This window comes from Emys orbicularis, chromosome 2 (genome assembly GCF_028017835.1).
Source record: "Emys orbicularis isolate rEmyOrb1 chromosome 2, rEmyOrb1.hap1, whole genome shotgun sequence".
Lineage (NCBI taxonomy): Eukaryota > Metazoa > Chordata > Testudines > Emydidae > Emys > Emys orbicularis.
This window is the reverse complement of record NC_088684.1, coordinates 49,559,409-49,571,999: the sequence shown is the minus strand read 5'-3', so window position 1 is coordinate 49,571,999 and position 12,591 is coordinate 49,559,409. Positions and strand designations below refer to the sequence as shown.

The following is a 12,591-nucleotide window of genomic DNA, read 5'->3' as shown; positions in this document are numbered from 1 at the left end:
CTTCCTCCCAGAGCCTGCACCCCCTCCCACACTCCAACCCCCTGCCCCAGCCCAGAGCCTGCACCCGGCACCCAAACTCCCTTCCGGAACCTGCACCCCTCACCCACTCCCGCACCCCAACCTCTGTCCCAGCCCCCAGAGCCCTCACCCAAACTCCCTCCCAGAACCCCCACCCCCTCCCACACGCCAACCTCCTGCCCCAGCCTAAAGCCCGCACCCTGCACTCAAACTCCCTCCCAGAGCCCGCACCCCGAACCCCCCCATACCCCAACCCCCTGCCCCAGCCCAGAGCCCACAGCTAGCAACCAAACTCCCTGCTAGAGCCCACACCCTGAGCCCCCTCCTCCACCCAAACTCCCTCCCAGAGTCCAACCCCCCGCCCCGGCCTGAGCAATGGAGGGAGGGGGGATGGAGTGAGTGGGGGACGTGGCCTTTGAAAAGGAGTGGGGCAGGGGTGTGGCCTTGAGGGCCGGGAGCGGGGCAAGAGTGTTTGGGTTTGTGCCATTAGACAGTTGGCAACCTTAAGAGGGGCAGGGCCCCAGAGTGTTTCTGGGGCAGGGCCAGCCCTTGTGCTGTGTCAGGGTCAGGTGCAGCCTCACTGCTGAGTCCGTGTCCTGGGGCAGGGAGAGGGCTGCAGGGTGATCTCCCACCTCTGTGCACCAGTGGCCTGTGCTCCCCACTGCCATGCTTGAGCCTCCACATATATTTATTGACAAATAAAATGTGCAGAATTTTAAAATATTGTGCATAGATTTTTTATTTTTTGGCACAGAAATTCCCTCAGGAGTAAATATAGATGTATCTAGCAATTGTATTTAAAGTGATACTGCATTTGAATATGTTTTGAGAAAGTTGTTGAAGAAGACAAGACTATGAAACAGATTCCTGTTAGCAGTTACAACTGTTTTTTATTGGTTTTGCTGTGTAATGAAACAAAGGAATACAAATGTTAAAGTAGTAGCGATACATACATTGATGTCTGCTTTAAATATTCTAAAAGATAATGGCTGACATTATGTGAGTCTTTAGCCAATTGTTTGTTATGGCTTAGCAAAACCTATTTATTCAGTACAGTCCTGTTCCATATATGCTCCAAGGTGGATGGTTCTATTACACAATTACCAGTCAAAAGAAATGAGATTCTTGATGGGGAAAGTTCAAAATGTAACCTATCCATGATTAAATTGAATTCTCTGGCTATTTTTAGCACTAGCAAGATTTTCTTTAATACATATTTTTCTAGATTGGCCATTTATGAATATTATGGCAAGCAAGATTCACAGTTGGTGTAAGTTGACAAAACTCCACTGAATTTAATGAAGCTATGCCTATTCACACCAGCTGGATATCTGGCATCTGTTCCTAAGCATCACCCCCTGTTCCTTCTACAGTCCCATCCTGTCCTGTTTGGGCCATATGTTGCTACCTTTACTATCGCGGAGCAGTATCTTACTGCAGTAGTTTTACTGACTCCACTGGGGCTGTTTGCAGGGTAAAGTACTTGTGTAAAAGTAGCAAAATCTGGCCTTTGTGATGAATTTAGTCTCAACTAGCCTGAGAAGCATGTGACTTAAATCTACACTTAAATTTAGATATTTACAGTATGAAGGAGAGCTCTTTATCTCACTGACTACCTTTCTGTTTCAATGTTGTGCTAATAAGACAAGTGAAAGTAAATGAAATAAACAAATGACATATTTTCCCTTGAAAATAGCAATATTTAGCACTTTTATGGTACTATTCAGTTTCAAAATACTTTTATAATATCAATTAATAAAATAAAGCACCTACCAGGCAAAAAGGACAAATATATTAATTTTTATTGTGCAAACACCTGATAGCTAAAGTTAGCATTAACAGAAGTGATTCCTTTGCAAAAATTAACACATATATTTACTATAGTTAAATGAAATCTTTGATTAGTTAGCTAAGCATGAACACTGACTTATTTTATTATTTTATTCAAAGGATTTATTTTGCTATTTATCATCACAATATCTAGGTTATTTAATAAATTTAGTAAAAAGATTATTCCAAAAATATTTTACAATACTTAAGGTAAAAGCCACACATTAAAATGCATTGTTTCACAATGCACAAAAAACATAGATTCATTTCAGTAAATACATTACAATCAATGGCAATAGCATATGGCAGGATATGAGCATTGTATCTTAACCAGAGATTCACTTTTTAAAATAATTTTTGTGAATTGTTATTGGCCTTTTGTTTAGATATATTGGTTTTGAGAAAATATTTTCACTTCTGACTAATTCTTAATTACCTGGAATTAGGTTCTCACTTGTCTGCCCTTCAATGGCTGGGGAAGCCGATGATTGGTCAATATGAGGCTGCGGAATTGGGCCAGCTAAATGAGGGGAAAAGGGACACAGTTAGCATCCAACTTAAATACCATATATTAAAAAGCAGAAGCAATCTTTCTTAGGCTGGTTCTATAGTTAGTATTTTTTGTTCATGCTCTTAATCCAAAATCTCATCATTAAAACAACCCTCGACAAATGGAAATAAAGAGTCCACTGCAATCAGTGGAATTGTGACAGCATTAAATCGGAGTAACACAGTGATGAATCCGGAGCTATACTTTTAGATGACTATTTGAATGATCTGACCACTTATTGCATTTTATCACCTTTGTCACTGGCAAGTACAAAAATCTATCAAATATTCAGTGATGACATTGATGCATCTGTGTAATAAATCAGTTTGATAAAGAAAACAACTTTCTGTGAGTTCCCCTACTGCCCCCCCCCCCCAATGTGGCAAGCATCCTTTAAAGTTTTAGTTTTAAAATGTTGGTAATTATTATTTAAAACACAGAAGAGTGCCTTTAAGATCAACTTCCTTGTTTAATTCAAATTTGGTTTACAAAACTGCTTTTTAGCCAAAATTGTTTGTACCAAGCTTCTATCAAGTGTACATTAAAATGGCCTAGGTGTCAAGATCCCTTACCATTTATTAAGGGATTATTAATAAATGATCTCACAGTGCTTTTTATCTCAAAAGATCCAAAAGGTCTTTACAAAAAGGACTTCATTCATACTGACATGCAGCCACCTCTAGAATGATAGGTGGCAACAGTTTCATGGCATAAAATTATTTAAAAATGTAAGACAAAGTGAAAAATACCTTATAAGGTTTTTTCTTATCTTATATGTTGAAAATGAGAAAAATAAAAACAAACATAAAATAAATAAATCATAGTGCACAATAAGATTATACTATTCTCCAGTTTCTCTGTGACGAAAAGTCTTGGTTTTTTTGTGGTACTATACCTGCTCTGAACTGATAGTAATTGGCTCCTTACAGATAATCCAGGTGACACTCTCAAAAAGGGGAGGATGAGTCAGAGAGCCAGGATAGGTCCAGTAATCCAAGGATCCAGGAAGTAAAGTTGATGGGTCAAAATTAGTAAATGGAGCTTTTTTACCCTGTGGAAAATGTGTTTCATTTAATGAGACTGATAGTGAGAGTATACATCAGTCAGATATTGTTTATATAAAAGATGAGAATAAGAGTGGAGATTTTATGCACTGGAATGAAGTAGGGTTCGTTTTAAAATACAGGTGTTTTCCTATGGGCTCAAACCTGTAAGGTGCTGAACACTGTGATCCTGATCCAGCACTTAAGCACATATTTAATGTTTTATTCTTGTTGAATTTAACAGGACTACTCGTATGCTTAAGTGCTTTGCTTGGGACCTGACTGCTGAATTCCTCCCAGGATAAACCCATAACCCTTTGTAAATACTGTGTGGGAAATGCATCCTATATCTTAAATACATCATATGAAATTCATAACCTGTTTTACTTGAACATTTGAACAGCATGTATATATGTGGTAGAGTGTAGAGATGAGGCAAAACTAAGTCCAGTCAGTAGTTGGATATATGGTGAAAAGTGCTAAAGATAAACTGTAGATGGATGGATAGATACTTAAAATAACTTAAATTAATGGGAATTGAGAGCTCTTATCATTTTACAGGAGGTCCTTGGCAGCTTAAGTGCTGAGCATTAAGACTATAAATTATTCGTTTGCACTTTTATAAAGGTCATATGTGTATATCTACTTCTAGACTCAGAAAGGCAATTTAAGCTGGATGTTCAATATTGCCCCTACATGAGCAGCTTGAACCCTGGATTTCTATAACAAGTATACAGATGGAACTGCTATGCAATGCAATCTCATCACATTTCAAACTGGCATAAGGTAAGGAGCACAACTGAGAATTTCAAGAGTGAACTCACTAGATTCTAAATCAATTCCCTACTCTAAAGTATTGTGAGCATGCAGTGATGTTTACCTTAGTCTTTATCGAACCTAATGCCTTCACGATGTCCTGCACATGTTCATTAGGGGGACCAACCTGCAAATAGAAACATAGTGAGAAAACTGTTGAATCATAAACATATAACAATTAATTTATATTAACATTGAACCTTCTACTCCAAGATCTGAATATGGTTTAGAAATATAAATTAGTTTGGCCTCACAACCCCACTATAAAGTAGCTAAGATTTAGAGCTAAGCAAATCATTCATAAAATCAGATTGACACCTTTATTTGTGTGGAGTAAGTAATACTTTACTCCCCAAGTAGTGCCAATGAAATGAGTGGAGCTACTTGGTAGAATAAGCTACTACTCAACGTGAGTAACGGTGTCAGAATCTAGACTGTAATTAATAATGTATCTGACAAGCATAACCTCTTGTTATTGTGATTGCCTCAAATTTATTCTTTCTTTGAAAGTATTCAATAAAATGTTTTTGCTAATTTATTTTTTTGCGAACTGTTCTTTATTGGGTATTCAGTATTTAAGCTGTGTTAATTGGTTGTAAGTGACCAGATAAGTCACATGGTATTGCTTCTGCACTTCAGGCATGGATGCCTATGCATGTGAGTTTAATGTTTGTTTTCCAGTAATACTTGCACATGTGACTTTGAAAGTTACTTTCCATGAAAGTTCATGTCGTAAAAGTTGATCACACAAGTCTGTGTGGAAAGGAAACACAAAAGGGCGAGAATTTGACCAAAGTAAATCCTGTTAGCTCTACTAAGTAGGATTGTATCCCTTTTCACAGACAAGGAAACTGAGGCAGGGCATAATTTAGAGATTTTTTTCAAGGTGACATAAAAAGTTTGTGGTAGATCTGGGAACAGAACCTTGGTTTTCTGATGCCTTCTCCCATATAAGCTGAATACAACGTTGGCTCAGTTATTTTTTTAGATTAACTGTGTGAATTAGTTCCGTTCAATTTGAGCCACACACTTCAATACAACAATGTCTTCCCATGCTCTGGAAGAGAACATTTTGGAAAACAACAACAACATATACTGCAATAATTTAGGTGTGTCTTGTGTAACTTTACAATAACAACTATTGTCAGATATTTATAACTAAAGTAAAACAATAGTAATTAATTGGGAGTAGGCCAAACATTTTGACATATAAAACCAGAGACAATCCATTCAAAGATTCAGCAATATAAAATTGTTTTGTATCCTACAGAGGTAGAATGATAAAAATGAGTTTAATAATGACTTGACCATTTCACTATTTGAGGTTGAAAAAATAATTAGACTACTGAAATCTAAGACAAGTCAACAGAGATGTGTATCTCTAAATACAGATAATGTTGCTTTGTCTAGTCTCCTTTACTGAATGGATTCTGGTTTGTGGATAGGATAATAAATAAAACAATTTGTAAAAGGGGAAACAAAAGAGGTAAAAAAGGGGTTTCACTATGTTGTGTAACTGACCTTCAGAAAAACAGCAATGATTGACAAACCATCAGGCTTATCTGAAGCCTCAGCAAAACTTGAATATTTGTCTGAATTCCAGTGAACCAGGTGAAGCTAAAAAGCAATTGACAGAGAAACAGTTACTAAAGCCAACAACATTAGAGACAAATCAAAGCTACATTCTTAGGGCTTGATCCTGCAATTGGCAGTGTGCACATGAACTACTGCTCCATCATGGAGCACCACTGACTTCACTTTGCACTTTGTTCATATGCTTTTAACTAAAGGCTTGTGACCTTAAATGGAAGGATGCAGAGCTACAGGCTTTTCCTGTAAAATATAGGGGGTATATAAATATATGTACCCCCCAAATAGAAAGAGTAGTTTTCTAACCCAGCCTCTAGCTGTCTGCTGAGGATGCCATTATTACTATTTTTCTTTAAATTTTATTCTTGGAAATACTACTTTCTGGGATGCAACCCTTAGTCATACAGGAGGTTCTTACTCAGAGGAGTATCCTATTGATTGCAATAGAGCTAGTGGTGTGATTAACAGTTACAGGCCCTATGCCTGTGATATGAGCAGGCATATCTAGAGGACAGTACATACTAGAAGTAGATATTTCAGTGGCTTTTCCTTTACATATCAGCTGTAAAAGGGCATGGTACTTTTGTTTAACACTAATGGTTTTGCCTATTATATCTTATTATTGAGTGTTACACCTTACACATGATGACAATATATTTAGAAATCTGGAAGTCCTGGAAATCATATGCTGAGGTTCTTAATTCACCTGAAATTATTTTAGAAATTATTAATATTTAGAAACATTTAGAAGTTCCTCAAGTTAGCAGCTATGTAATTTTAGCAGTCTAATCTAGTTTTATTGGTATAGAATTTTCCATCAATAGATCACCAAAAGCGGTACAGCTTATTAAAATGGCAATGGAAGATCACTAAAAGCAGGGGCACATTGCAGAAATTATCATGCAATGCACACAATTTTTAAAGACGGTGGTTTAAAGAAGTAAAAACGGGAAAGATTTTCCCAGCTATGTTTTTTAAGCTAAATTGAAGTCTTTTTTCAACTGCAACAGCTTCATTTTTTAAAACTATTTTAAATGGCTGATGCAAACTGATCTGTAATACATTTTTTTTTCAGTGTTGTTCAAACGCAGTCCAAGTTCACTATCTAATTATAGCAGGAAGCAGTTCTAAAGGGAGGCCCCTTTCATGTCTTGGCTGCATAAATTAGATAGCTCTAGCACCATCAACGGTGGAAAATTTCCTAATAGGAAGAGCCTGTTGGTTGTGAGAGGCACTGCCTAAATTACAGACAAATACGCCAGTCCATCTCATTAGATTCACATGCAATAATGGTCTAAAATCTAAAAGATTAGCCAAAGATAACATCGACTAAATTGTTCTTGGTATGTTGATAATGAAAAGCAAACAAAAGCAGTCAGTTCAGGAGTGGCTTTCATTTCTTGAAAAGTGGGTCTCAGTTAACAACCTTTCCTTCCATTATTTTCTTCTAGCTTTGCCCTCTCATTGCTATTCTCCTTAAGAAGCAACAGAAAGCTACATTCCAGCAACAAGCATTGGGCTTGATACTACAAGGTGCTGAGCACCTTCAACTTCCACTGCCTTCAATGGTGGCTAGGGGTGATCAGGCCCTCTGCAAAGCAGCAAGCTTCTGTTTCTGTAAAGAGTTACGCATGTGAGTAGTTAGCTCCATTAATGCCAATAGGACTACTCACAAGAGTGCACACACACATGTTTGAAGCATTGGGCCCTCTTTTGGTGCTTAAATATGGATTTAGGTAAAGTAAATTCAGGCAACCAAGTTTGAAAATGTTGGCTTCAAGTCCTAACTTTCTCCTGCAAAATCCCCTTTGCACAGGCAGAGCAGGTTGTTGCTTGTGCAAACAGATGTAACTATCCAAGCAGTAAACACAGATACAGATGTTGCATGAGAATTTACATGTGCATATCCATTTTTGAGGGTGACATTTATGACTCAAGCTTTGAAAATGGGACCTTTACTTTTGTTTCATTGACTCTACCTCTGAGGCATATTTTGCTCCATCCACAGTGTGTTCAGAGCCATGATCATCAGCCTGGCCCCAGTGAAAGTGAAACTGATGCAGCCTGTAGTTTCCAGTCAGAGGTCCACCGGTCACCACTGCACAGAAATGAAATAATTTGTTAAAATCAAGTTCAGAGACCAGCACAGGCATCATAACATCCCCAAACTTCCCTACCTACATGTAGACAATTATAATATTAGATCTATTATTAGTCTATTTTAACATGTAATTTTCATTTGTAAATTAAAAAAAATAAGTTTGTGCATAGAAGCTCTTAGAAATAAAAATCTTGATATGTACGTATTATGGCTTAGTTACAGTAAATCAGCATGCCTGTCAAATTCAGCCCTAAAATTTATGTCAACTCAACATGAACAGAGACTATTAGTTACTTAAACGAGGAAACAAAAGACAGGAAAACATACAGTAGCAGCAGTTTATTAGATACAGGATTAGGATTCCAAGAGTGACAGATGGAAACTACCTGTTAGATCACTGAGTTCATTCCCTTCCTAGGGCAGGAGAGAATCCACCACTAGAGGACACAATACTAGATCTTAAAATTGCCTTTCTGCGCAAGAAGAAAAACCAGTAATGCGTATAAGATATTCTGAGTCTAGTATATTAGTTTTTCCCATAATATTTTACAGCTAAGCTTAGATGTTCTTGTTAGTGATGTTGTAGGTCACCATCAATGATACATAAATTTCTAACATTGAAAGGTGTATTCAGTCCTACTGGCAGATAGGGTCTGCATTTGCTTAACCATCACACTAAGAATGACTTGTCTGAAGATTCATGCAGGGGATGGTAGTAGTATTTGCAAATCAGAACAAGCAAACAGTGCCTCACAGTCCCTTTTTAAAGCAAAGCTAAATCCGTAACTCCTATCTGAGTAGAGAATTGTTGGTAGGAAACCCACCAGAAAACAGTCACGATTGTGGATATTTTACTACCTGGAAATGTCCAGTAAATATGGCCAATTTTAAATTTGCTTGTAACAATGGAACACTTGCCAACAAATCCTAATTTTAAAATGACGTATTTCAGATCTTGCATGGAGTGTAAAGTTATATCATCACATGGTATAGCATGCTAAATCAGTGAGCACATTTGAATTGGTATTTATGCTGCTGAAAGTCCATTTGCCTTTGTTTCTAGTCAAGGGTCAGAAAAAAAAGAATGTTTAAAATCAAACAAAAAAACTCTGCTCACTAACCTGATCGGTTATCCTTGTCCTCAAAGTTCACATGGAAGGAGTGTCCAACGTTGACAATCTCTTTGCAGGTGCTCAAATTCCAGGAGATCTTGAGATGCCCCAGAGCTGGATCTTTTTTGACTTCCTTGGTTTTAATGTCAATAGGGGACTGATGGTTTCCATTGGCAATAGGGTATAATTTGTGCCACTGGTCGGGTCCTAGACAGACATAAATTTATGTCTCATTTAATTCTTAATTGCTACTTTAGGTTTTATATTTTAATATTGAATTGTGGTGTTTTCTTCTTGTATAGCTATAAAAATAATAGATTAGACCTCTTTAAAATAGCAAGAAATATATCATTCTATATGGTTTGATCACTGATTTATGTCGCCTTTTATCAAAAAAAGAAAAGAAAGATCCCATCTTGGTCAGTTCAATTAGTTTGCTATTAAGGAAAGTTATTCTTACCATTGTTGCCTTGATAACACCAGTTCAGACTTGCCATGTTCTTCTAATTGCAGGATCTTGTCTTCAAAAATAAATTGGTGGTGCCTGTAGTAGCTAATTCTGGGATGAGGTCTGCGCTTTACTTCACCACAGAATTTCTGCCTTACACTCGGGAGTTTATATGCATCATCAAGTAAGGGATTTCGTAATACTTTATAATCAGATTTTAGTGAGTCACCTGATCTCATGACATGAGAAATGGTTAAAAAAAAGAGAGAGAGAGAGAGAGGGAGAAGGTTGGAAGAAAAAGAAAAGAGGTTTTCAGTTTATTTACCCTTACTGTTTTGATTCAGTGAATATGTTAAGTTTATGTACTGTAAGAGTCAGATAAGATTTTAAAAGCCAGACCCTTTTATTTGTAAAAATGTTGGCAAAAGGTGTCTCCCACATTAAACCTCCTCAGCCAAACTCTGCCTTTGAATTCAATGGGAGCAGTGGGGTGCTCTTCACTTTTGAAAATCCAGGCCACTTTTCAGGTGCCTAAATATGGATTAGGAACCCAACTTCAGGCATTCATTTTTAAAATGTTGGTCTTGGTACTTTTGGGTGATGTAAAATAAATAATACAAGCAGTTCTAATATTTTGATGTGTTAATTATAATGTTAAATACTGGCTTAATATTATTCACAACAATAGTCTTCTTAATAATTATTCAGGTCCAGACCATCCCTGATGGATCCAAATGTGGCTGGGATGGTGCCAGACTCCAGCAGATCTGGGGGGATCTGCTAGTTTTGGGGATAGGGTCTGTAGTGTTTTCCAGGGAGGGAAGATCCTCACTGAGGTATCCTTCCCTAGACCCACTTTTGCATGGATTTTCTGAAAGAAAATCTGTGCCATAAATGTTTATTAATAACAACAGAGATATTTCTCTAAAGCTTTAATGTAGTCATTATGGTCCCAATTCAGCATCATATCCCTATTCAGGACAGCATTTAATCAAATGTTGGCTTGAATCAGGATGGATTTTAACTGCTTTCCTGAATAGGGGCCTATAGTGTCAACCCACCATTTATCAAGTGGTTTCAGATCCAATAAGAGTGATGCTCTTTTTTCAATAATAAAATATTTGGGCCTGATCCTGCTTTCCTTACTCAGGCTAAAGCAGTTGGATTTTGCTTGAATAAAATTTGCAGGATCTGGCTCTTAAATGCCTAGCAATAGAATTTCATGTATAAAAACTTGAATTTCATAATACAATATAATTAAATAGTTGTGCAGTTTTTTGCCAGCTTTTATTAAGGATAGAAAATCAAGGTAACTATTTCTACATAAAAAAAGGTTCAACATAACATATTTAAGCATTGCCCCGTCATCCTGAGTTGCATAAATATGAACCTGTTTACATTTTTCTGTTACTGCTGCAAACCGTTCTTGGTAGTAAACTGCTGATATCAGAATCATGCAGATGTCCACAGCTGAGGTCAGGCACATAAGAGACTGCTGTGTTATTTTCATTTCATAGCCTGCAGAACTTGTCACATTGATTCCAAGATTGACTATGTTGTATATTCTAATGTGAAAATCAATATACTTCTCTGAGAATAATGGAAGAAATGAAAAAATTCACTTGTACGATAGCCATAGCATATGATCTGAAAATTGTATACCACAGTCAGTCAGAATCAGGGTGCAATGACTTCCATTTCACACTCACTCTTCCTCTGTTGCATATCACCTGTATGCCAATGAGAATTAGGTATATGGAGAGATCTGTAGAATCATAGAAGATTAGGGTTGGAATAGACCTCAGGAGGTCATCTAGTCCAACCCCCTGCTCAAAGTAGGACCAACTCCAACTAAATCATCCCAGCCAGGGCTTTGTCAAGCCAGGCCTTAAAAACCTCTAAAAATGGAGATTTCACCACCTTCCTAGGCAGGGCCATCCCTAGGGTGATGCAGGGCCTGGGATGGCTGGCCAATCGCACTGGCCCGTGGGGCCCCCCAAAGCGTGGGGCCCAGAGCAGTCGCCCCTATTCGCCCTACCCAAGGGACAGCTCTGTCCCTAAGTAACCCATTCCAGTGCTTCAGCACTCTCCTAGTGAAATATTTTTTCCTAATATCCAACCTTGACCTCCCCCACTGCAACTTGAGACCATTGCTCCTTGTTCTGTCATCTGCCACCACTGAGAACAGCCGAGCTGCATCCTCCTTGGAAACCCCCTTCAGGTAGTTGAAGGCTGCTATCAAATCCCCCCTCACTCTTCTCTTCTGCAGCCTAAATAAGCCCCGTTCCCTCAGCCTCTCCTCATAAGTCATGTGCCCCAGCCCCCTAATAATTTTCGTTGCCCTCCGCTGGACTCTCTCTCCAATTTGTCCACATCCTTTCTGTAGTGGGGGGGGGGGGGGGGGCGCAAAACTGGACACAGTACTCCAGATGTGGCCTCACCAGTGCTGAATAGAGGGGAGTAATAACTTCCCTTGATCTGCTGGCTATGCTCCTACTAATGCAGCCCAATATGCCGTTAGCCTTCTTGGCAACAAGGGCACACTGTTGACTCATATCCAGCTTCTTGTCCACTGTAATCCCCAGATCCTTTTCTGCAGAACTGCCACTTAGTCAGTCGGTCCCCAACCTGTAGCAGTGCATATAGCAAAGCCACTGTACTAAAGGCTGAAAACAAGAGCCTCGCTAATAACCTGCTAGGCCATTGAAAAAGCAGACAACCAATTGTATAGTATTCTCCCATAGGGAGTTCTGAAACCCATTTTGATCTATCGGTTTCTATGGATGTATCAATGGAATAGTTCCTCTGCTCCAACAGGACATCAGGACAATAAGATAGTAAGAAATGAAATAATTAAGAACAGAAGAGATTTGAGTGAAATTATTTGTAATTCTTTAATAGATAAAGAAAAAAATTATTAGGAATAAGAGCAAACAGAAACATAAATCTTACCCTAATTGGCAGATACAGGGGAAATACAACCTGGAAAAGCATGTTAAGGTATCTTTTACTATATCAAATAATTAACGACAATTTTCTGGCTATGAAAAATATTCTTTCTGTGCGAGGTGAACATGGCAGAG

General features: G+C 38.2%; 1 protein-coding gene across 1 annotated transcript; it reads right to left on the bottom strand.

Moving 5' to 3' along the window:
* Positions 1-882: 882 nt before the first annotated feature.
* Positions 883-9,703, bottom strand: LOC135873967 (carbonic anhydrase 1-like). Its single transcript, XM_065398602.1, has 8 exons — positions 9,521-9,703; positions 9,070-9,267; positions 7,827-7,945; positions 5,779-5,874; positions 4,322-4,384; positions 3,294-3,449; positions 2,285-2,368; positions 883-920 (listed from the first exon to the last, which is right to left on the bottom strand). Exons 1-7 carry the CDS (start codon positions 9,555-9,557, stop codon positions 2,291-2,293), a joined length of 747 nt encoding a protein of 248 aa, XP_065254674.1. The 5' UTR covers positions 9,558-9,703; the 3' UTR covers positions 883-920; positions 2,285-2,290.
* Between the last annotated feature and the right edge of the window lie 2,888 nt (positions 9,704-12,591).

What these genes read in the sequence shown, in the direction of transcription:
- LOC135873967 (XM_065398602.1), bottom strand. Translation starts at nt 9,557, where the DNA reads ATGGCAAGTCTGAACTGGTGTTATCAAGGCAACAATG. An exon ending in GTGTTATCAAGGCAACAATG is followed by an intron (nt 9,268 to 9,520) that starts GTAAGAATAACT and finishes ATGTCTGTCTAG; the next exon opens with GACCCGACCAGTGGCACAAA. An exon ending in TCATTGCTGTTTTTCTGAAG is followed by an intron (nt 4,385 to 5,778) that starts GTCAGTTACACA and finishes TTCTATTTGCAG; the next exon opens with GTTGGTCCCCCTAATGAACA.